Consider the following 26,961-nt stretch of genomic DNA (forward strand, 5'->3'; position numbering starts at 1 on the left):
GAATGTATGTTCTGTTTTGACCTGGGTCACCCCATGCTGACCTGGAAATTATATTAAATGAAACTGTAGCTGCGTTATTTCCATTTCTCCTTCTCCAAACTATCTTTTTTTCTTAAAGAAATATCTCTGTAACAATTCTTTTATGGCCACTCAGAATTTCTCAATTTTACAAGGTTTTTTTTCTACCTAGTCAATGTTGAACATCATCTGGTACCTGAATGTTACTGAGAAAGCTTTTTGGCCTGATTTTTCTTCTTTATCTTTTAATGTATAATATATTTAAATGCAAATATTATCTTGGGACAATTTTCAGGCTTAGGAAATAAGTCACCAATTTGCTAAGTTAATATCTGACACTGGAAGAAGTAAGTCTGTAAGCATTATTATAATTAACTTTAGGAAAAATATTCAAAGCAAAGTCATTGTATCACTGAATTCATTATTAAGCAGAATGGTGGAATATAATTTGTACAGCTAAATTGTTCACCTCCAATGCCATTATTAGTCAATTAAAAGAAGCACCTTATTATCTGTTTTCTTGGAGATTTGTTAGAAGGTTTAAACAGTATTGGAAACAACAATAACAACAGAAAAAAGTAAAAAAATAAAAACATATAGTTTATACAAATCTATATATGTATAAAAAGTTTTACAGAATTATTTCATTTACTCAATGGTTTCAACCATATTTCATTTAACTATCCATCCATAACCAGATGTAAATAATTATTCCAATAAGTTGTAAGTGACATCAGGCCTTCTATCCCTGGAGTATCCAGGACCATAATTTTATTTTTCCAGTGTTGAAGGTTGAGTCTCTTAAGAAAAAAACGGGGGGGTGGGCATGGAGAATCCATTTTCATTGCCCATAGATCAATTCCATATAAAATAGGTGTAGCGAAGAGTATAGATATAAAAAAAATATGCTGTCTCAAAATTATTGTTACAGGTTTCAAGAGTGTAACAATTTTAGGCTTTCTCAAAAACTTGTTTTAATGAAGTGTTATTTTTATTGCATCTTTAACAACCTAATGTACTTCTTTTCAAATGTACCCAATAAATCTGAAGGATTATTTTTTTGCTAGATTAGAAAAAGTCTAAGAACTATTTAAATTATTGATACAGACATTGAGGCAGTTTCATATAGTTCAGACAAAATGAAGATCTCCAATTCCTTTTTTATTCAGGTTTTAAAATTTGCATATTAGATAAATTGATTGGTAATGCATTTCTACAGACTTTCTTTCATAAAATTTGGTGATCAGTTCTAGTAGGTGTCATGGTGTCAATACAAGTCACAGATACTGCCAATTGGTAGCAACAGGCAAACAATATTTATCTCAATATGCACTGAGTTTATGATGTTTTTTCTTCACAAATATGGATATTCTACATAAAATATGAAATATTCTGGCTTAATGACTCATTTATTAATAGCCAAAGAAACCTCTTTATATATCTTATTTGTATTTAATGTAATTATTTGAGAAATATCACATGGAGTCAGAGTACCTAAATAGTTAATGAATAAAGTGCATAAAAATTGTGTATTGTATTAATAAACAAAAATTTATATAATGCATTAATTCTGATTCAGTCCATTAACAAAGTATCCTGTAGAAGTATCCTTCTGCAAGTCAGCCAAGTTTCCAGAACTGGAAACAAAGTACAAAGCCCAGGAAAAAAAAGAAATCTAATCACAATAAAGATATTATTATTTGGATCCATTTTATAAATCATAAACTGAAATTTAGTATGCCAAAGTATGCCTTTGTACATATCTAGTATAAATAGCACTTTCTGTTATGTGTGTATGTTGTATGTACATATGAGATGTGTTGGGGTTTGTTTTACAGCAGTATACTAGAAAGATTTGAACAATACTCTACACTTGACTTGTGAAAAACACCAAAATATATGAAGTGGCTGCCATGCTTCACTGAATAAAGTAAGACATGTTGTTTCTCAGGTTCCAGCAAAGGATAAATACACACTGACAAACATCACAGCCATGATAAGCTACAGAAATATATGTTACCATTTTTTATTTCTTTAGAAACCTCATTGAAAGCCATAGGATTTACTTCTAAGCAAGCAGGGTAAAATTTGGGCGTCGGGGCTGCATCTGGCAATCGGAAGTTTCCAGTACCCATAACTCTTAATTACAAGGAAGGAATCGTGCATCACAACACAGTAAACAACGTTTTTCGTGGAGCTTTCCGGCTCCAGATATAGCTCGCTCCTTGTTCCCGCACATCAGACATCCGTTGGGGCTCTGCAGTGCTGCTGGGAGGCGAGCGAGCGGACCGAAGGGAGAGAGGTTTCTTCCCTCTGCCGCAGATCTCCGCATCTTGTCTTTCGCCTCACTTTTGGGCGCTGTCCATGGTTGCAGCAATTGTCCGCGTGACGTCAGCCCGCCCGAGCGTCTCTGCCATTGGTGGAAGAGCTCGGCCGGCCTGTGGAATCATGTAAACTCTTCCCACCCACCCCTCGCCCCCTCCCATGCCCGGGGACCCGACTCCACTTTGTTGCCTAAATAGGCAGAGGAGTCCACCGGCAGCGCCGATCTGTGGGGAGACGTATAGCAGCCGCGCGGCGGAAGAGGCAGAAGCCAAGGCAGCAGGACAGTCGATGCTAGGGAGGCAAGGAGCCGCCCTACAGAAGCAGTGCGGAGCTCTGGCATGGGACTTTGCCCTGGCTGAACAGAACCCGCAGGCCAAGCAAACACCATGGAAGACTTTTTGCAACGCACCAAAACAAAGCTGGTAAGTTCTGCAGAAAAAGAGGGTATCTTGGAAAGACTTCTTCTTCTTCTTCTTTTTTTTTTTAACCATGCCAGCTTGTTTTGCTTTTCACTTTTCTGCACATTTTTAAAAAAGTTTTGGAAGACATCCAGATGAGCTTGTATGAATCAGCGTTTTGAATAATAATATGAAATAGCTAACAATGACACCAGAATGTTGTAGGTTGCGACTCATTGTTATTAATGGAATCCATTACTTCTCAAGTGTCTAGACCATTTTTTTAAAAAACACACAACAAATAGCTGAATTGTCACCCACTCATTTGAAGAACTTGGTCTGTAGTTAGAAGGGATCCCAAAGTGCTTGCAACTTTGTCTGTCTACATCTTAGTCAACCACAGGAATGATATCTTATGGTTTGTAAAACAATTCAATCCATGTTTATTCAGAAAAGAGTTCCACTGTACTAAGTTAAGTATACTCTTGGGAAAATGTGTCCAGGATAATCTGTTCAATACTCTACAACTGTGTTTGGAACCCTTTTTGATTCTGTGGGTTAAAATTATGGAAGTAAACAATACGTGAAAAGGTGGAAGTTCAATCAATGTCATATTATGAAAGCATCAGAATACCAAAACAAATTCACCACCATTGAGATCACTTTAACTTAAAATAACTGTTGATATGAACCAAATGTAAATGATTTTGGCACAATCAAGCTGTGCAAATCAGTATCTGGTTCTGTAATATTTCTAAGGAAAGTTCAGTTGAGAATACAAGGGGTACAAGGGCAGAAGCCATGAGCTGCTTCATTTTAGAAAGTCATCTAACATTTAAAGTTATGTTTAAAACTTTTTTAGCATATGGTCATTAATCAAAATTCATTCCACTTGAAATAAAATTACTCTTAGACTATATTCAAATGAATTAAAATAAATTTTTCCAAATAACACCATAAGCAATATTATATTTATCTTCAATAATATGCATTCCAAATGTAGTTAGATGGCATAATACGCCAGCTCCAGACTTATGTGTTTTTTTTTACCAAACATTTTATTTTTGTATTTTTAAATATCTTTAAACAGATATCAGTTATTTGAAAAAGTTCTAGATAGGATTTCTTAATAGAATAATATTCACAGTGACTAATGTTATACCTCTTTTTTTAAACCTCAGCTTTTGCTTAAGTTTTCTTCAAAACAAAATAGAGCAAAAGCTGATGACGAAGCACAGAAAGCATGAATAATTGAGGACTTCCTTTTAACTCTAGAACCAGAACACAAGCACTCAAAGTATAAAATTATTGTAGCAGAAATTGAACATTAAGAATGTTGAATTCCATTTTTAAAGTTCTCTTAAGATCTTATCTTGCTAATTTCCCCTATGCTAAACACCAGGACTTCCCATGCTAGCCTTAGATGAGAATTGGAAGGTGGCACAGATCAGCACATCTGATGATGACTTAGTTATATTAGTAGAAGTAGCCTGAATGGGAAATTTTAGGGCTTTCCTTGACTTACCATGTGTATCTATGCTTGCTGCACTTGTACCACTTTGTGCATAGCTGAAATATTTTATCATTTTTCAAACATGGCTAATATGTATTATAAGCTTCTCTTTGGGATTGCTAACAACAGCGAATATAAAATACAACCACTATAGATTCTTAAGTACCGGTAAGCAAATTGTGCTAAAGGACAAATTCCAGATGAATTTCTGAATTTGTTTGTTCAGCAAGAAGTCAAAAAGTGCAGTGGAATTACAGAAGAGCATTTATTGATTGAAGCAAAAGCTTTCATAATTAATGGCTTACTTTGTAAGATACAGTAAGGTTTTTTTTTTTTTGTATGATCTGCCCTTGAATTAAATTCAACTCTTAGTGACTGACTTGTGGCAACAGCACCTGAATTGTTTGCAGCTGCCTTTTTTAATGTTTTAAAAGTTCTTACTTTGGTTTACAATGCTAGAAGTCCGTAATGATGTCTCATTTGATACTAACCAGGCCATTGCCTGCTTATCTTCAGGGCCCAGGTAGTTAGTCAGCCAGGGAATCCACTGTATATATTATAATTACAAATATTAATATAATGAATAAAACCTAAAAGTAGCCAAATAAAATCAGGCTTTGATTATTCAAAGCATGAATGAAGAGTATAGACATCTCCTAATGTCAAACAGAAAAACAATATAGTACCAAATGAATTTGCCTACGGTAAGAATTTTACAGAGGGAAGAAACAACTGTGGAAAAATTATTTGCTACTTGGTGAGAAAATTCAAATTGGCAATTTTTAATGCATATGTAAATAATCTTTTATAGCATGGATTAGCAATATTTTTGATGCCAGGAACCAATGAACAACATTACGTTTTATATAAGTTTTGTTACCAAAAATTGGTATGCCACACAATTTCACTGACTCTAAGTAGCTTACCTTGATAAAACAAGAAAGAGCCACCTGATATTCAACGAGACTACTGATTACTTTGTATGTGGGCATGTTAACCAAATGAATCTAGAAATAAATAATAGCCAATATTATAAAAGACAAAGAGCCAGTGACTAAATCTTGTGAGATTTAGTGTGCTTGAGAGATTTGGACCATATAAAAAACATTGGGAATCATGTCACCGATACTATCTGTCATATTATGGTCTGTACAGGTACTCCTTAAGACATGACCATAATGAAGCCTGCCAATTATGGTTGCATGTTGCATTGGTCATTAGGTGAAGCATCTAAATACCCCACCCATCCCTGCTGCCCCAATGAATTGTTAAATGAACATGTGGGCTGTTAAGCAGAGCATGGGGTGTCTCAGGATGTGGGAGGCCCTTAGAGGCCTAGCACAGGCCCAGGCCTGTTTGCCCTGGCCTGCCCAAGGTCTCCTCCACCTCCTAAGATGCCCTATGCTCTGCTTCCCACCCCTTGGTGCTCTGAGTCCTTAGGCTTGATTCCTACCAGGCCAAACATGCACCAACATCACCCTTTGAAGAGCTCCAAGCCTTCCAGAGCATTGAAATGGCTTGTTTCTTCTTATTTTATTGTTTTATTTATTAAATTTATTGGCCTCCCATTTTACCACTGGGTAACTATGAGTGGCTTACAATATTAAAAAGATAAAATTATATGAAAGCCATTCAAAATATGAACAAAGTACAACAAAAATATAATTGCTAAAAGATGGGGATGGAGGGAGTAGGATGAGCGGAGGGGGAGGGGAGAGGTGGAATCTGTTATTAATCTGTCAGTCATCCCCAATGTAATTAGATCCCCAAGCCAACTGGCAGAGCCATGTCTTTAAACTTTTGAGGAAGGTCAGGATGGTTGCAGCCAACTTCACTCTGGCAGGGCAGTTGTGGCTCTGTCATCCGAGCCTATCTGATCAGAGGAAGAAGGCTCCGAACATGAAGGAGAGGAGACAGCGAGGCCTCCCTCTCCAGGACCCTCCTCTCTGGCAATGCCTCAGGTGTCTCCCGAAGGAGAAGAGATTGGCCAGGAGCCAGGTGTTTCCGAGCCGTCGGATAGTGACGAAGAAACATTGTGGTTGGACCCACGCCGGCGTCAGAGAGACAAGCGTGAGCAGCAGAAAAGGAGGGGTGCCAGAGATTAAGCTGAGTCACTGGACCACACCCCACAGGCTATAAAAGGGAGTGTGGTGACCATTTGGATTCTGTGACGGACAAAGCTAATCTCTGGCGAGGTACTTGCACCTTCGGACACAACACCTATTTGCCGTGGATTTAATTACAAACTGGACTATTCAAACTGTGTGTATTTTTGTCTGTGTTATCGGAGTAAAAGCTCTTGGCAGGCAGCCACGGCAAGCTCCTTATCACTGACGTTGTGTGTTTGAAGAGTTTATTTAACTCTCGGCTGGCTGGTTGGGTGTGTGCGAGGTACGGGGACAGAACAGGGCAATATGTTCTAAAGGGCAGGAGCAAAATTCTGCCTGACCCCACCCATGGAATACCTTGGCCAATGGGCCCACAGCAGACCTCCCCTGCTGGCTTGAGTAAGGCAGGCCAATCCCATTAGGATGAGATGGGCCCTCAAATTACCTGGACCCATGCCATGAATGGCTTTATTTTTTAAAAAAAATATTTTTTTAATTTTTTAATTTTTAATTATTGATACATCAATATCAATATATGAACAGTGAGACATCTCGGTATCATTCATTTGAATACAGGTAGTAATGATAATATTAATATTATATGTTATTTAAATCATGCTTATGTTATTGTAATAATATTCTTATACATATTTGTATTAAAATATAAGCCTTCATTATTTAATTGTTCAACATTTTAGTCCCTGATTCTAATAACAATAACAGTATCATTAGAACATACATAGTCTTTCAACCTCTTATCTTTCTGTCTAGCTATTACTTTTAATATATTATATAAAAATGTGCATAATAATATTCCCCCTATTTCTTGTATCTGCCTCTGTATTAGTTCCTAGTAAAACCAATCTTGTTTTAAAAAACATTTCCTCTATCCATCATCTTTTGCCTGTTTTAATATTTCTTTTCTTATTCATTTTTTAACTTGCCTCCTAAATTCCTCCCTTAGGTCTTCATCTATGTCTACCTCTTTCCTGGTTAGCTTAGATATTTCTTCCATCTCTACTAACTTTCACTGCCAAGCCTCCAGAGGATCTGCCCAACTCTCCATTTTCTTTTCAAAGATATCTTTCTGTTTATCCCATATCATTTTTTGATCTTTTAGCATATATTTTCCCCGAATTGCTTTGTAAGTTTTTATTACCTTTTCTGTCTTATCTTCTTGTTTTGTTTGTTTATTTAGTTCTGCCTTTTTCCCTCGTCTCTCCATTGTCTCCTCTATTTTCTGGGCTTTTTATCATTACTGATTAACCCTTATGGAGCACTTTCTAACTTCCCATTTATGTTATTCATTAAATCCATTATCTCCCTGTGATTTCTTGTCATAATATCATGAATGCTTTGAAACATCATCACAAATTTTTTGCAACCCACTTATTTCACCCTGCTGAAACATCTTGCCTTCTTTTTTGATAAGTCCAAATATCGCTCAGTAATCTGTCAATGTTCTATCACTGCCCCAGAGTCTCAATTATTTTTGCCCTCAGAAAGTCAGTCTGAAAACCATTTACTCAGTCCTGATGTTGCTCCTCTGGAAATACAGTTATATGGTTCTTTATGTCCCATAGTTAGTCAATTTAGCTCTTTTTAGGTAATCCAGGAAAATTTCCAAATGTCTCCTTAATTCCCCACTATAAGTTCAATGATAACTCCTGATATTTAAAATCCACTTTACTTAGATGTCTTCCATATTTTCAGTGTTAGAGCTCCAGTAGTCATGGAATAGATAAGTATAAAGCAATAGATAGCACAGCAGTCCTCCAGGTGTTATTTCCACTTTCTCCCTTGTCTTATTAGTATTTTGCTCAGGGTTGTTGAGATGTAATGTATTCCATTAACCAGTAGATAGCACCTTCTGTTTAACTTCAACATTGCATAGATTCTAACAAGTTCCATTTGCATTTATTCAAAAATATAATAAAAATTCTGACAAGTAATTCTAGCATTTTAAAATGCCTTATTGCCAATAACAATTAGAGATCCAATCTCTCTGTGTTTTTAAAGGTTTTATGCTTTCTTCTTAATATCCTTTTCTTTTCTTTCGGGTCTATGATTTTTCTCCACTTAAACAACCTCTTCAAAGAGTCCCTTTTCCAGAGTTAATTTTCTTTGGGGTAGATTTTAAATGGAAAAAAAGATCACCTCACCCAGTTCCAGTCACTGTTCACACACCGCTCCAGCACAGCCTTTGTTTCTTTGGATGCTCCAGCTTCACGGCAACCATAATGGCTGCCTCTCCTCATCGTCAGATGAGAGGGAATTAGCCCTGGATCAAGCAGGAGCTGCTGCTCTCCACAATCTGCAGGGCGCCCCTCCACACTTTGTCACCCCTACAGGGTGACTTTAGCCCTTTATGGGGCCCTCCAACAAAGGAATTTGGCACAAATTTGTGGAACCCCACTTTTTGCATCCGATAGCACCACAACATCAACTGGAAGTCTGGTGAATGGCTTTAAAGGTGATTGCCAACACCTTGAATTGCACCCAGTGGCAAACCGACAGTCAGTGCACTCACGGAGCAGTTATGTGACATGGGCCACTCTTGGGACTCCAAAAACTTCCCATTTCACTGCACTTTGCACCACCTATAGTTTCCAAATGCTTTTCGAGAGTAGTCCCATGTAGAGTGTGTTGCAATAGTCCAAACACAAGTTGAATAGGGCTTGAATGCCCGAGCACAGGGAGTCTTGATCCAGGAGAGGCCACAACTTCAGCTCAATCTGAAGTTGTGCAAAGGCTCTCCTAGCCACAACTGCCACCTGGTCTTGGATTCATTGAGAAGAACTCCCAAGAAGCAGACTGTATCTGTCTAGGGTAGTGCTACCCCATCCAGAACTAAAGATGTCAAAATCCCATATCTTGGGATTCCATACACCCAAAGCCATTTGGTCTTGCTAAGATTAAGTCGAAGCCTGTTTTTCCCTCATCCAGGGCCCCACAGTCTCCAGGAATCATGAGAGGCAGTAATAACATCACTCAGATCATCAGGGTAGAAATACAGAGTTGGGTATCATCATATATCAGCATATTGAAGATATCTCAACCTGTGGTGATGGATTATCTCACCCAGTGGCTTTGCATAGCTTTAGGGTGTGTTTCCAGAACTGGCCACCACTATGCCCCACCCACAAATAGTGGACACATTTGAATCATTGTCTCATAGCCCAGAGATAAACTGCTTAGTTTTGCTGCCTTAACAAGATTTCTACAGCACTGCAGAATATTTTTTTGGAATTAAAAGTTTTTCTTCAGCACTGTGCAGACCTTGTTAAGGCATAAAAATGAAACAGTTCATTTGTTGGCCATCATTTTTGTTCCACCCACAAGGATGTAGGACAAAATGACGGTTGTATTCTGGTTGCCACTGTGTGACCCAGGAACATGTTCCTAACATGAGGTCCAGAGAGCTTCAAAAGGTAAATTTGATGGGTATGTGGGGAGCAGGCCCAAGCACTGTGGGGTCCCAGCATAGGATAGGGAAGAGGTGCAGGGTGGCTCCAGCATCCCTGTGGTTAGTTATAAGGATAATTAACCACAAGGGTGCTGTAGCCTTTGTAACTTTAAAGCAGAATTGAATATAATTTTGGGTTGTCTGATGTAACTTTGAATGTTTGTTAAGAGGACCATCATAGCTCAAGGACTACATAAAAGAAATATTGACCCAGCCAGTTAAAACACAGAAATAACACCTATATTTTGGACCCAAGATATTTAAGAATCATTATGCAACTTTTTCTAGTGGATCCTGTTGATGTTTTCATCCTAGGCAGAATGCCATTATGCGGTCAATTTAATAAGGTTAATGAAATATACAGGATATACATTATTCTAAAATAAACAATTTCTCACATATAATAATCTAACTCATGCTATCTAAATAGCAAGCACAAAATATATTGCCACATTTAACTGGGCTTAAAAATAAGACCTTTCAGAAACTGGAAGTATGTTATTTTTATCCTCATATTACTAATTGATATAAAATTTTGTTTCTTGGAAATAATCAGATTTCATGTTGAACATGACTTTTGTATAAAACGCCTAGTATACATATAAAAATTGGACATGTTTATAAGGATATACTTATTAACGCTACTAGTAATCTTGGATTAAAATATGAATATATACATTGAATTATATAATTTAACATGGTACCAGTGATAGGCGGTACAGGCTTGATCCAATACACATTGAATAATACATTATCACATCAGTTCATGTTATGATTTGTTTGAAATGTGCCAGACATGGGGAAGACAATAGAGTTGAAATGAGTCTCTAATGGGGACTGTTATTGGCCAAAAGTGGTATCATTCCAGTATTATAAGTATTTATATATAAAATAGGATAAAGGAGGGTGACTTTGACTACCTCTCATGAATGGAATGTAGCTAGTTATTATGGCTAAAGCTGATATGCAATGAGTGAATTGATTCCATGAAATCAATTCATTCATTGCATATAGTGAACCTAATTGATGTTTCCTTTATTCAAAACAGTTTCTGGATATGTAATAAAAGATTGAAAAAATTTCCTTAATTCTGAGTTGCCTGATTCTCTACAGATTCAGTTTCTTAATAAAATACTATGCATACTGGAGATTGGTTAAAAAAAAGAGCAATGATAAAACCTTGAATGAAATATTTCTCTTAATATCATGCTCAGACTTATATACATAGTGCCTAATTTTATGTTGCATTTATGTTTCAAGTCAAACAGTCAATTAGAAGGCACGGAGCTTACACAGTAGATTTGTTGCATGCTTTCCTGGCATGTTGAGCACTCTGTAAAATATTTCTTGCCATGAATCTTCAGAAGCAAATGCATAAAAACTGATGATCCCATTGTAAATGTTCTGCTAATTTGGATACTAAATATTTAATTAAAAATTCTGCAAAATCAGCTTTTTAGCCTTCTATTCTAAGAGACTATTGATCTCTTAGAAGACTTACTGTCTTCTTAGAAACAAAGATTGTTGGTAGCAACTCTGTTCATTTGGCTCATTATCAACTTATTGATAATTAAATGAAAATGTACACTATATTTTTCAAACTTCTTTTAGTTTAAGATGAATTAAAATGATTCAGTGTTGAATCCATTTATATTTAACTTGTAGTGATTCCATGGATGAATGTTTCAAACCAATGGGGTGAGCTTAAAAGTGCCAGATATAATACTCTTAGATTAATAAACCAATGTTAAATTATTAATACTACAGAACTGACTTATTGAATTGTTCTTAAGAAACCATTCAACTTTGTTTGGTAAACATTGTTCTGAAAAACAGTATATATGATCTCAAGAATGAAGGTAAAATAGTAAAGATGATATTTTAGTTGTATTTTATTATTTCAAGAAATGACATGTTGAAGATAACCATGAAAAAATATTTTCATAAGAGTCCTCAGACAAATCTCTCTCTGTATAAATGATTCAAAAATAACAGCTGTGTTTAAACATTGCTGCCACCTGCACAATTTCAAAACATGCAAGATAAAATGCATATTTTTTGCACTTTGATTGATGAGTAGATTTTAATTAGTAAGCTAACCACTCTGAAGTTATGGTAGCTTCTATTTAACATCCAATTTGTGTAATGATTTAATACTGAATGCCCCCAAAGAGAAAATTTAATGTGCCTTTTATTTTAACCTACTTCTGACTAAAAACCACATTTAGTTTAAGGGAATTCCCTTTCCTGAATTGTTCTGTCATATTGTATTTATTTCTATTTAGACTCTCAAAAGTAATTTGCAGAAATATAGCATGTAGCTCATTTTGTCAGAAATTAGTTTTCCTTTGTGAAACAGCTAGGCAAAATATTTAGCTGTTAATTACTGTGATTATAAGATGTTTATTCTCCAAAGCACCTGAAGGCAGGACAAGAAGCAATGGATGGAAACTAATCAAGGGAAGAAGCAACTTAGAATTAAGGAGAAATTTCCTGACAGTGAGAACAATTAATCAGTGGAAAAACTTGCCTTCAGAAGTTTTGAATGCTCCAACACTGGACATTTTTAAGAAGAGATTGGACAACTATTTGTCTGAAATGGTATAGGGTTTCCTGAGCAGGGAGTTGGACTAGAAGACCTCCAAGGTCCCTCCCAAATCTGTTATTCTGTTTAACTTCTTTATAGTGGGAGCAGAAATGACTTGAATAAAGATAATGGCAGAAAATATTAGGGTATTAATACTTTTTTTTAAAAAAAAGTGATTCGGAGTCTTACAATATACAAGATCTGTTGAAATCCAAGAATCACATCCTCAGTAACAAAAAAGGCCAGTTTCACTACATAATCTGACAGTTAATTTATTATATATCATGTTATAAAACAGATTACAGTACAGCATAAAAACAAGTGCATGTTAAGTCTTTTGAAATATACCAGTTGTGGTCCAGGGATAAATATAGTGAATTCTCTTACTTTTCAATAATGATTTTCTTGTTGAGATGCAATTAAAGAAGAGGAAAAAGAGTGGTGTTTTTTTTTTTCCTGTTTGTTCATTAGATTTATATCACTGGGCTATCCCTTCGGTTAAGTGCCCAACAATCTTATGTTGTTGATTGGTAGAGAGACTGGCATATGAGTCAATGAGTCTCCTTGGCTAATGATGGAATTTAAACTGGTTTTACCAATCTTAGTGCAATACCTTAATTCTCCAGTAACTGAATTTAATCCAGTATTCATAACACAAATAGTTAAAAGTTAGGGACACAATTTAATGGGTGTTTCTCTTGTGCAAGGTCTTGCAAAAAGGAATAAAACCTCTTGCTAATTTGAGTTTGCTCATGAGTTATTTCCAATGGGATGCGCCCTAGTCTTTCGGGTGCAATTCAGATTTTAGCTTTACTGCAAAAATCTGGATGACAATTAAAGGTAAAGGTTCCCCTTGCACATATATGTTAGTCATTCCCGACTCTAGGGGGTGGTGCTCATCTCCATTTCAAAGCCGAAGAGCCAGCGCTGTCCGAAGATGTCTCTGTGGTCATGTGGCCAGCATGACTAAATGCCAAAGGCGCATGGAACACTGTTACCTTCCCACCAAAAGTGGTCCCTATTTTTGTACTTGCATTTTTTACATGCTTTCGAACTGCTAGGTTGGCAGAAGCTGGGATAAATAACGGGAGCTCATCCCATTACGGGGCACTAGGGATTCGAAACGGATGACAGTTAGATGACAGTAAATAGAGTTTGCTGCTGCATAGCAAATTTCAGGATTTTTGGAGCTCAGGTATGGTTGCACTACTAAACAGAAATTAAAAGGAAGGAAAAGGTTGGAATCTTTAGTCCAATAGTCCAATAGTTTGAAATTCTACTCCTATTTAATAATGTTCAAATTAAATAAAATTAAATAAAAATACTTCATAGCTGATAAAATTGTTATAATATTACGTTCTTATTTAGAAATGATTGTGCTTTCCAAGAGCTGAGCTTAGATAACAATTTCTCAGAAAATTTCTGAATAGATTTCCTTCTCAATAGATTAGTGGTTTTCAACCTGTGGGTCGGGACCCCTTTGGGGGTCGAACGACCCTTTCACAGGGGTCGCCGAAGACCATCGGGAAACACATATTTTCAATGGTTTTAGGAATAATTTTATGGTTGGAGTCACCACAACATGAGGAACTGTATTAAAGGGTTGTGGAATTAGGAAGGTTGAGACCCACTGCAATAGATCTTACTGCCTGAAAACCATGGTGTCATACTAAATGTAGCACTTTTTAATTTTATGGATAAATGTAGAAAATTAACTTCAGCCTTCCACTTGCAACAATTTGGATCTTTCTTGAAGAGAAAATCATTGAATGCCATCTAACTTGTGAGAATTGTACATTATTGATTTACTCTGACATAAGAGCTTGGATCTCTTTTTAAAATGCAGATTACTGACCTGGCAAGTCTAATGGCTCTATTGTAATGATCTAAATTGTGCTAATTCATTCTTAGCCATGCCAACACAATAGTTCTGTAAAAGTCAATAAGAGCCTTCATTTTACTGACTATTGATAGTGGAATAATGACTCTTTATAACATTTGATTGGTTTCCTTTCCTTATATTTGATAAATGGTGCGCCATTTATCAAATATAATCAAAGCAGAGTTTTTATATTTGCTTTTATTTTTGCAATCCGTATGTTTTTCTAGAATGCAAAGAAATGAATCTGGCATGTTTTTCAGCAAATTAGTGGTATGCCATTTTTTTTCCTATGATAGTTTACCACTGAATAAATACTTAGTAATTTAATAATAATTTGGAATGCCATGGTATATCTAATCAAGTACACAACAACACTGTTTTTTTTCTCCAGGTATATTCAGTGTTGACATTTTTGTATTTTATGAAAGTCAGAATGAAGTTATGTGCCCAAAACTTTCTTTTTTCTGTTGAACTAATTGAAAGAAAATGTATTTTGTTTTAATCTATTTGATGACCATTTTCACTGAATGAATGAGAGTGAAAAATAGTTCTCTATTATCTCAATTTAATTTCTAATTCTTAAACTTCCATTATTTTTTCCCTTAATTTTATACATATTATATATTGCCAATTAATTCCTTAACAAATTCTTGAAGCAATTATTGGATTTTCTAGCATTAAATTAACATAGTCAGATAAATAGCATAAGATTACTCTTTGTATAATGGATAACTTGTATCAAATATACTCAAAAGAGGTTATACTTAGAAATAAGAAGAAAGTGAGCTTTCCTTAGATTTATTTCCTGACATATTAATATGTATATTTGCAAACTTTGAGATTAATGAGGATGTCATTAAGAAGTGAATCAGAGGCACTTGATAATACATGTAGGGTTAGCTGGCTGCCTCTTTTAACAGGAAGTAATGTTGAAGCGATGTTCCCCTGAGGCCTAGAATGAATACACATCTGTAATTAATGTAAGAAGTGACTGGATGTCACATTTACTTTTCTCTTGCAATGAAAGATCATTCATCTTGAAATATAAGAAGCCCTTACCTTCAAAACAAACAGTTCATACATAGTAGTTTAAGAAATCTGTTTCACAAAGCATATTTGAAGCAGATCACAGTGATATGTAGAATCTTTCTGAGAACCTTTAATATTCAGGCTAGTAGAAAATTAAGCAGAAGAGCTAAATGAAATATCAATTCAATTTCATTTTTTTGTGGTCAAAAACCAGTACAGAACAAAAAAAAGTTTAAGGCACAATTAACAGCGTAATTAACATCTGCAGGATCCAATCTGGGTTGGTCATTGGGACAGGGGTGGGTTCTACTTACCTTTACTACCGGTTCGCAGTGGAGCTCACTTCACTCGCACACGCGCTCTTCTGCACATGTGCAGAAGCATTTTGATGACATCGGGGTCAATGGGCGGAGTCTCCCGCTGGTTTTACTACCAGTTCTATAGAACCGGTGTGATCTGGGGGCAACCCACCACTGCATTGAGACCAGCGGTTTTGTCTCCCAAGCTTTTGGACTCATGCTGGAGCCCCTCTTCAATCTATATCTAAACACCCCAATCTACATCTAAAAAGCTACATACAACAGCCACCATATACCATATTTTTTGGAGTATACGACTCAGGAGTATAAGACGCACATTAGCTTTTGGGGAGGAAAACAAGAAAAAAAAATCTGCCTCGCCTACCAGCATCCACAGGTATTCATCCGGCTACCGTCCTTGCAGCAAACAGCAAACAGCCTGGTTGTTGTGGTCTGTCAGCAGCCTATGGCGCTGGCAGCAGAGTTGGAAAGTGAGGAGGCTAGAGAGGACAATGGGCCAGTCCTGGAGTCAGGGGAAGTCCCGGACGAGGGCTCTGCGCTGGAGGCAGAGATGGGGCCAGGGCCATCTGGGAGCGATGCACGGACTCTGGAGCCTCCAGAGGTGGATAGCAGAGTGGCAGAGGAATAGGAGGAGCCTGTTCCTAGTGCATGCATGTGAAGAGCTGCCAGAAGGCAAGAGCAGCTAAAGCAAAAAGGACGACTTGAGAGTAAGGCCAAGAGATGATTGGCCCCTCCCAGAAGACTTAAAAGAGCAGCAATGGCTCTTGGGATCTTTGTAGGAAAGCAACATTGCTACATTTGTTTCTTGTCAGCGTCTCTTGCGTCTGAACTTCATGGGGTTTTGCCAAGAAAAGCCTTTGGCAGGGTGCCAAAGGTTTGTGATAAGGCCGAAGGACTGTTTATGAAGGATTTGTTTTGGAATTAATTTGGACTAAGCTGAGAATGAAATAATTCTCAGCTGTTCTAATAAAATATGTTTGTTTAGGACTGATTGTGTCTGGTAATAACTACTTGGGCCTAAGTCACAACACTGGTCAGCTTCAGAACATTATTGCAGTCTGATTTAGCATGAACAGATGATTGGCAGTTGGATCAGCCTCCCAGAATACTGCCAATCACCTGTTCCAGGCTGCGAGAATCGCCAGAGCTGATCGCCGTCTCCGCATGTTGTGTTTTTGGCCTCCACGCATTGCATTTTTGCCCTTTGCACACTCTGTTTTAAACCAGTTCCAGGCTGTGGGGATCACCACAGCACATCACCACTGATCGCTGCCTCCATGCGTCACATTTTCAGCTGGTTCCAGGTGGCAGGAATTGGTAGCGGTGGTGATCCCCACTGCCTAGAACCAGCCAAAAATGCCATGCACAGTGGCCAAAAACAGGGCATGCGGAGGCCGAAAATGGCGAAAGGGTGGGGGCTGGCATGTGGGCGGGGCTTCAGCAACATTCAGTGTATAAGAAGCACTGCAATTTTCACCCACTTTTTTGGGGGGGAAGTGTGTCTTATACTCCGAAAAGTACGGTAAATACCACACAGAGAACAATCCAGAACACACAGAGAAGTTCCCTGAAGATGGGCTCCAGCATCCTGAGTCCAAAACCTCAGAAGACAAAAACTCTGGTCCTGGTGACTTACCCAGATTATATCCTGCAACATTATCCTGGGACAGGTATATTTACCCTTGCTCTTAATTAACATCTATAGGTGAGATACAGCCTATATTAAATAATAATGTAAATGCTAAAATTATATGAAATAGGATAATATCTAAAATTACAACAAACTAAAACTATTAATATCAACAAAGTAAGAATATCTAAAATTTGAATGAATTGTATAGAATGCATTGCAGGATATTGGCTCATCAAAGTTGGACGAATCTTCTGTGCTGCTGCGCAAAATCTAGCTAGATGTGCTGTAATAAGGGGTACTTGGCCTATGAGCAACATCCGGGCATAACCTGAATCTGGATAACCAGAATGTCTACTAATGAGAGGCACCATAAATTGCAAAACATTCTTGTAATGCTTTATTGGGCTTATACTATTTGTCTCCCTTACTGGTCTTTAGATTGGTCTTTACCTCACATGTCCTAGAGTACAATGTATGTCTTCTATTCCATTTGTTTCATGTTTCTAGAGAAGCATCACTATCTTCAGTCATTCATTCAGAGTATAACAATTACATTCAGTGCCTGCCCCAATTACAATTTTTACACATGCCTAAAATATAAGCTGTTAACTTTTCTTTATCTTGCAGAAATTCAAACATTCCTTTTATATTTGATTTCATGCCTCTTTACTATGTAATGGATTGAAAATAATCTTCATTTTACTTTAGATTATATGCTACAGAACAACCCTTGGAGAAAAAAATTAAGAAGTCATATGAAAGAAAGATAAATGATGCTATAAGGCTGTCCTGCCCCCATATAGCATCATATTAGTTGATATTACATATTATATCAGTATCAGTCCATAAAATATAGTGATCCAAGAACCAGGATTCTAAATAAAGGCTATACATTGCTTTTAAATTGGGTTTAATTAAACTAACTATCAATTCTGCCATAATACAATATTATCAGTTCCCTGATCAAGGTACTGAGCAAGCAGCATGGTGACAAGATAAGTTGCTCTGTCTTGCTCCATATGTTTGTTGTTTCAAATTTTCCATACTTTTAATTGGTTCCCTGTAGAATAAGATTTAGAAGCATATGGTATGGAAAAATGCTGACTTGTATTTGTTATCATATATTTTAATATGCTGGTGGCACAGATCACTTAGTTTTAAATGTGATTATGAACTTACTTAGTGTAGACAACAGTGTGTTTTAAAAATGCTAACAGTCTGCAATGAACTAAAATTCACTCCAGTTCTTTTAAAAACATTTAATAGAAAAGCAAAGCAGCCACATTTTTAAGGGTCTTGACACAAGAGTTTTTCTGAAACAATTATGCTAGTTAACTATTTGAAAGACACATCTATGGTTAGTTGCAAGTGCAGAAGAACATGTAAAGTCTTGGGACCTTAGGTGAGGCAATTGCCTCCATATCAGTATTAAAAATATTTTAATATTTCAAAGCAGAAAATAATGGAAGACTGAAATAAACCTCTAGCAATATGGTTACATTCATATTGCTATGAATGTATCATATCCATATGAATATCATATTTAGATTCAGAGGCTTTCAGAGGCTTCAATTATTGTTAGAAAGGTTATGAGTAAAGTTAATAACATTTTTGTAGAACAATGACCACTGAGTTATGTGCTTGATTTCTTAGGAAAAAATTGTAGTGCTTTTTAAGGTTGAGGTGTGTGGGTGTAATGTTATGAAAGGTTCTACTGACTGACATCTAGGCCAGTAATGGCTAACCTTTTCCGGACCGAGTTCCCAAGCGTGCGCATGTGTGTGCGAATGCATGCACATGTGCCTGAACCCCCAAAATGCAATGCACGTGTGGCCCCCACACATGTGCCTCACCCCTTGCATGTGCACACGCCCCTGCACATGCCCCTTGCACAGCCCTGCCCCTGCACATGTGTGTGTCCCCGCGCCCCTGCCTCTGTGCATGCACACCACCCATGCATGTGCCTTGTGCAAGTGCGCATGCCTCCATATGAGTCCCATGCATGTGCGTACCCCACACTCATGCATGCTCTGCAGAGACCCGAAGATCAGCTGTCCGGTGGGAGGCGCGCATGTGCAGCATAGCTAAACTGGGGCGACGGCTCACGTGCCCACAGAGAGGGTGCTGCACACCACCTATGGCCCGCATGCCATAAGTTCGCCATCATGGGACTAGGCTAAACCAACTTTTATGATCCTCTTGATCAAAACCTGACCATAGAGTTCTAAAATACCGCATATTACTTCCTCATTTTTGTATTCCTCTATACTTGTATTCCTCTATACTTTTCCTCTATTAATTGTCAATTTTAGAGTAGATCTTCCCTATTTTTAAGACAAAATGTGTAGTCATGTTACTGTCTTGCTGTTGTTTCATGATATTCATCTCATGCTCTCCAGTGGTTATGCTGACTGGAATTTTTCCAGTTAATTTCAGGAATATTTATTTTAATTATCCTTATTAACTTAGAACCTTCTTATTTTTAAAAAAGAAACAACTTTTTTTAATGAAATAGAATGAAACCAGGAGGGATTTAGGCTACCAAATCCAATTCTTGCTCAAAGCAGGAATCAAGAATAAAATATCCCTGACAGCTATTTGTCTAATCTCTGAATACGTCTACTGCAGGACCATTAAGCAAATCCTTCTGTAATTGTTTTTACAATCAAACCTCTATTCCTGTTGGGAACTTTTTCCTCACATTCAGTTGGGATCTGTCTTCCTGCAACTTGAATAATAAAGACATTATCCAATGTCTTACCATCTGGAGAAAAAAAAGACATGTTTTTGACTTGTGTGATCAATTGCATTTTATTTCCTTCTGGTCACCTTTCTGCAAGATTTTTCATAATTTTTCAGTTTCTCTTCGTACGGCTTAGTTAAGATCTTCTTGCTGTTTCCTGTGGCTGCTCTATTATTCAGAATTTCAATCTCTAGTGCAACTGAGGATAGTAGCCGTTGAATTGGGATGAGCAAACAGTTTTGGGCTAAGCACCACATTCACTTTCACCATTTTTAGAGATGAGTTTAAAAAAAGAGGTTGGGGGAAAAAGATTGCAGAATTTAGATTTAGAGCCAAAATGGAGATTAAAATTTAATAATCAAATAAAAGAATAAACACAATCAATATTCTCTTCTGACAAATGCTTCTAAAAGGTCCAGCAGAATAATGAGATAGGACAGTGGATTCTGATACATGATTTTCCTGTCCATTGGCCAACATTTATTGTTCTAAAATAGACATTAAATTGCTATGAACTGGTTACATATAGAATTCCCAAGATGTAAATTGTCCTTTAATTATTAATATTCCTGCTTAATATTTTAGGGAGAAGGCCAAGTTAATTCAGGGATTTGTTGATTCTAATAATCAAGCATCTTATGCCACTTGCAAAAGAGAAAGCAGTTTTGTTGCTCTAAGGTTTCAAAGCAATCGTTTTTGTTTAAGCCAAAATGCATTAACAAATAAAACACCAAAGAGCCATATACCAATAAAATTTGGTTCGGCTCCAATGACTTGGTGTAGAGCAGGCCGGCACAATTCATAGAGGGGAAAGGGTCACATTGCTACATTAAAATATTTACTGGCCACAAAAGAAGGGTTGGCATGCCAGTCAGTTGTTCAGAGGGTAGTATTGCTGGCAGTGTTGGTGTTGACGAGAACTGGAAACATTGGAGGTGCTTTGCAGCATGTCTTTCAGGATGGAGGTAGTTGTGAAAGTCTAGGGAATGGCAGCAGATTCTTTGCGATGATGACATTTAGCAGCAGTGGATTGATTGAGTTTTTTTAAAAAAATTGCAGGCTGCATAAAACTGCTTGACACACGTTGTGTAGGTCTGCTTTAGAAGAATGTGTAGATACCCTGAAGGAGTGCAGTTAAAGCAAGGAAAGGAGGAGGTGTGAGAAAGAGAAGAGTCCTTGGTATAAGAAAGGCCTACTTGGCCTATCTCTAAAAGCCGACACTTGGTGACTGCATCCATTATGAGAATGTTTATATTCAGTTGGGAACTCTTCCAAGTTTTAGAAGGTGGTACTAGTGTGGAATGCAAAATCTTACTAACTAATTGAGGAAGGCTGGAAGAAAATATTCAGCCAGTCCACTGTTATCTATGTAAATGGATTACCTTTCTTGCTGTCTTCTATAGAATCAATCATGTCTTACAGTTCTACATAAAACTACACCAAGACAAGAAATCAGAAAAAAAATCTGTGTATACCAACAACAATTTAGTAAATAGCTTAAAGTGGGTGAGGCTGTCTCACTGTGAGAGTATGTGAGATCCCTGAGGGACTTGCCAAAAGTCATATTTCTTTTCGACCCTTCTCTCTTGCATTTTGCTCATTCAGTATACCCCATTCACCCCATGGCAACAATTTGAGATAGGCCAGATCAGGAAACAGACATTGCAAGAAATACTAGGACTCTATAGATATAGGCTACAATCTTGTAAGTCTGAAATAATTTCTCCTTCCCTTCCTCTTATATCAAAGAAAGACAAGATAGAACAATCATGATTTTTTCCTCTCACACTTTCCTGTTTCTTTAGGCTAATCTTTTTTTTTTTTACTAACAATCTCCACATATTTTTTCCGATCTCTGAATTCTTCTATTCCTCTCCTTCCTTTTACACATCTATTTCTCCTTCAGGTATCCAATGCTTGACTGCTGTCAGAAATGTACAGCAAGGGAGGAGCCCCTGAGGAAGTATCACTTTAAGATTTTCCCAGAACCTTGATCTGACCACTTTCCACTTCCAGAATGTAATATATATTGTTTCTATTGTATGCACTTTTATGTAAGTGCATGCAACTGTATTATTTTTGAAAGGCTTTCATCTGAAGCTGCAGATGAAATACAGTGGGCAGACAGATTTCTTTCTCATCTTTTTTTTTACGAAAAAGAGAATTTAAAATAGTTAGGAATGGATGTGCTTTTTTTGCTTTAGACACATTACAGTAGTTCTTTCAACATCTCCACTATGTTTTGCACCATTAATCATTACACTTAATGTTTTCTTCTGAATCTGTTTAGTTTGCTTCAAGGCACAACTACTTTGTCCATCTGTTGTAATGTTTTATGATATGGCCTGTCCACATGGACTTCCTGTTCTTAGCTTAATTCATTTAAATCACATATTTACCAAGTAACGTTAATGCAATATACAAAAATATTTATGGGTGTGGTATAATCAGAGGAAGAAGAGTCTGTGAGATAGAGCAGCACTTATTTTTCTCTTACTCCACATCCAGAAGAAGTTATTGAAGAGTTTGATAGTGAATAAAAATATAAATAATTTAAGAAATAGAAAGCATTTGGCTTTCTAAGGGCCATGGTAATTGAACAAAAGTCTGGTCGTGGAATATTAAAAAGTAGTTATCCCAAAATAACTAAATATTTCCAAAATATTTGCAAAATATTGGAAAGAAATAAGTATCTCTTTATTCAGATAACAAAAATTAAAATACCTGATATATTCCTATGTTCCAGCCAACCAATCAGGATTAATGTTTCATATATTTATTGACCATCCCTTACAGAACTTACTATATTTGTGTCCACTGTGCATTCTCAATTTGAACTGGTCTACTTTATTGGTCCTGGTCCTCATCTCTCCAATACCTAGATGTTTAACAAAACATGGTGGCCTGTGCATGGGGATACAGTGGTACCTTGGTACTTAACTGCTTTGAAACTCATAAATTTGGTACTCGATGCATTTTGACATTAAAATTTTGTCCTGGTACTCATCGTTTGTTGATTCTCAATACACAAGCTAAAACTTGTCAGTGTCAGTTGCCTTGTGGCTCGCTACATTATTCCTTATGGTAAACATGTGTTTGGTACCCATCGTTTTTGGTATTCATCGCACCTCCCAGAACCAATTAATGATGAATAACAAGTTACCACTATAATGAGAAATTACAGTCTGTCTAGAACTAGAAACAGACATGACAACTCCCTGACATAAAAAAGAAGAGAGAGGATATTAGGAATGGCTTGGATTAGTTTTGGTTGATCTGTGCTGGTCTGTGATTGTAATAAAGATTTTTTGGTTGTTCATATAGATAGAACTATGGTTTCTCTAACATTTGAGCTGGGCCACCTTTGTTATATCATTTATAGTCTCATATATACCAAGCATCAAGGATGGCCTGCTATTATCCAACAAATGGATGGGGTTTTATTTTCTGTTTCAAGAAATAACATATGTCTGCATTCCTTAACCACTTAAAAATTGATTTTTTTTTCAGAGTCGCAATAAACATTTGGATAAAGTACACGTAGTCCTTGGAAAGAAATCCTGTGATTTGGATTCACTTATTTCTGCTTTAGCTTATGCCTACTATCTTGAAAAGGTAAATATTTTGTATATCATTGTGTTTCAATCATTGCAACTCCATTATCATATAAATATTAATCATTTATATCATAGCAAAAGTGATTTAATGACCGTGAACCATTGCAACCATTGCAAGGCTATTTGTTTTAATCTCAGATGTTTGTCTAATAACTATAGCTCAGTTATCCAAAATATATTTTACATATATAATTTGTCTAGAATTTTATTCTGACTATTCCATATAGTTTTCTTTATAAACTGTTTTTATACTTAAAATATTTGTTGCATGGAGATTTGTTTTGCTTACCTACACACATCCACTAAGTAGAGCTGCATAGTTTTTGGTGGATGCAAGCAAGTTTCCCCCCGCTACTCCTTCCATTCACTATACAACTGAAGAGAAATTTGCTCTGTCAAAATCGATCTTCCAAGACTGGTATAGTATCTTTTTTGGGCCTTTGGGTTTGGCCCATAGATATATCTATGAACCAGGTCACTAGGGTTTGTCCAATAAATCATGTTTACAATAAACCATAATTTACCATGATATGTCTATTCTGTGCATTTAAAGTAAAATTATATCTGGTGATGTATTTATCTGGATCCGTTCCAGTCAGGCTTCAGGCCTGGGTACAGCACGGAAACGGCATTGGTCGCGTTGGTTGATGATCTCTGGAGAGCTTGGGACAGGGGTTGCTCCTCTGTCCTGGTCCTATTAGATCTCTCAGCGGCTTTTGATAGCATCGACCATGGTATCATGCTGCACCGATTGGAAGAGTTAGGGGTGGGGGGCACTGTGTTGTGGTGGTTCTCCTCCTTTCTGTCCGACCGGTTGCAGTCTGTGTTGGCAGGGGGGCAGAGGTCGACCCCGAGGCCCCTCATATGTGGGGTGCCACAAGGGTCAGTCCTCTCGCCCCTTTTGTTCAACATTTATGTAAAGCCGCTGGGCGAGATCATCTGTGGTTTCAGGGTGAAGTACCACCAGTACGCTGATGACACTCAGCTGTACATCTCCACCCCGGACCACTCCAACGATGCCCTTGAAGTGATGTCCCAGTGCCTGGAGGCTGTGCGGATCTGGATGGGGAGAAACAGGCTCAGGCTAAACCCATCCAAGACCAAGTGGCTGTGGTTTCCGACATCCTGATATAGTCAGTTGGTGCCATCACTGACTATTGGGGGTGAATCATTGGCCCCCACGGAGAGGGCTCGCAACTTAGGCATCCTCCTGGATTCATGGCTGTCTTTAGAAGAGCATTTGATGGCTGTGACCGGGAGGATTTTTCATCAGGTTCGCCTGATTCGCCAGTTGCGTCCCCTTCTGGATAGGGACTCCTTACTCACGGTCACTCATGCCCTTGTCACTTCCCACCTGGACTATTGCAACGCTCTCTACATGGGGCTTCCCTTGAGGAGCACCCAGAGGCTCCAACTGGTGCAGAGTGCGGCTGCGCGGGTGGTTATGGGAGCGACATGGCTTTCCCATGTAACACCTCTCCTGCGTGAGCTGCACTGGCTCCCGGTGGTCTTCCGGGTGCGCTTCAAGGTTTTGGTTACCACCTTTAGAGCACTCCATGGCTTAGGACCTGGTTACCTAAGGGACCGCCTGCTGCCACCAATAGCCTTCCACCAGCCGGTACGCTCTCATAGAGAGGGGCTCCTCTGGGTGGCGTCGGCCAAATAATGTCGACTGGTGGCCCCCAGGGGGAGAGCCTTCTCTGTGGGGGCACCTACTATCTGGAATGAGCTCCCCCCGGAGATACGGAGGATCCCGGATCTGCGCACCTTCCGCCACGCTCTCAGGCTGCCCTGGCCTAATCTTTCCCCTTTTTTCCCTTTTTTAAATGTAAATTTTAATCTGTTTTAAATTATTGGGCTATTTTAAATCTGTCTTGGGCCAAATTGTTTAATTCAGTTTTATTTTGCTTTTAAATTTTGTATTTATGTGTTTTATCTTGTGGCTGTTCACTGCCCTGAGTCCTTTGGGAGTAAGGTGGTATATAAATCAAATGAAATGAAATAAAATGAAATGAAATGAAATGAAAATATTGTTGGAGAAAAAAAATCTTCAGTTACTTTAGATTGCTACAATTTTATCAGACATGAACACTGGGTACTTTACTATTCATATATCATACTAAATCTATACTTTTTTTATTCATGAAGATGCTTGCATAATATCTATTCCAGAGGTGGGCTTCAGCAGGTTCTGACCAGTTCTGGAGAACCGGTAGCAGAAATTTTGAGTAGTTCGGAGAAACGGTAGTAAAAAATCTGACTGGCCCCACCCCCATCTATTCTCTGCCTCCCAAATCCCAGCTGATTGAGAGGAAATGGGGATTTTCCAGTAACCTTCTCCTGAATTGGGGAGGGAATGGTGATTTTACAGTATCCTTCCCCTGCCACGCCCACTAAGCCACGCCCACCAAGCCATGCCACTCCCACCAAGCCAATTTCACCAATTTTGAAACCCACCACTGATCTATTCCATGTCATCTATTTCTGGGCTGGAAAAAATGTCACCTATAAAATTGCAGTGAAAAATTTCCTAAGGAATCAAACTTTTTTTTATAGAAGTGCAAACTTGATCCAGGGTGTAGTGTCAGTTCATAATGAAATTGTTATCCTCACTCTTGGAGTGCTTTCTAATTTCCAGGAATTCTCTTGATGTAGGTCAGTCCATCTAACATCGTATGTTTGCCAGTACTGAATATATCAAGAAGAGAAATCTGCTACCACCCAGAGACTAGATTTATTTTGGAGGAGCTGAATATCCCAGAGTCTCTCCACATCTTCCGTGATGAAATCAATTTATATCAACTGAACAGCGAAGGGAAATTGCTTCTTACGCTAGTGAACAGCAGTACATTGACAAGGTATCATCTTGAATTCCTTATTCATCGTTATTATTACTAGCAAACCCTGCTTGAACAGATTCATGTAGATCTCAAAGGTGTTTTTTCAAACAACCTGGATGTCTGACCTGGATGACGGAGAATCTCCATAGACAGATTCACGTCTGGATTCTAGAAATCCTCTCTCCTGGTAGTTTATCTTATTCTTGGATAAATTACTGGTTACTTTATTTGGAAGATTTTGCATCACATAATGCCACTGATATTCATAAAGTTTTATAGTATTAAAAGGATAATGAAATGTTAGGGAACACAACACTCACAACAACCATTTACTACATACATTTAGGCAGTTCGTGTTTGGAGTTGCAGATAATTTACTCAAGCCTTATTCACTTATCTCTATCTGTAGAGTCCTGCCTCTGTTTAAGGAATATATTAGAATATATCAGTCAGAATTAGGCGTGCAAGTTATGTTAAATGCC

General features: G+C 37.6%; 1 protein-coding gene across 7 annotated transcripts in view; it reads left to right on the top strand.

The window, feature by feature from the left end:
* The first annotated feature begins 2,430 nt into the window (after positions 1-2,430).
* PRUNE2 (prune homolog 2 with BCH domain) overlaps positions 2,431-26,961 on the top strand; it is a 112,198-nt gene continuing 87,667 nt past the window's right edge. For all 7 annotated transcript variants that reach the window (XR_015732238.1, XR_015732237.1, XM_034410202.3 and 4 more), the window contains exons 1-3: positions 2,431-2,765; positions 23,533-23,637; positions 26,295-26,497. Coding sequence is in view for 5 of the 7 variants with exons in the window: in XM_034410202.3 (XP_034266093.2) it covers positions 2,730-2,765; positions 23,533-23,637; positions 26,295-26,497 (344 nt within the window). In the remaining 2 variants the exon portion in view is untranslated. The remainder of the gene's footprint in view (positions 2,766-23,532; positions 23,638-26,294; positions 26,498-26,961) is intronic.

The sequence above is a fragment of the Pantherophis guttatus genome, chromosome 2 (genome assembly GCF_059756535.1).
Source record: "Pantherophis guttatus breed Tessera chromosome 2, ASM5975653v1, whole genome shotgun sequence".
Classification (NCBI taxonomy): Eukaryota; Metazoa; Chordata; class Lepidosauria; order Squamata; family Colubridae; genus Pantherophis; species Pantherophis guttatus.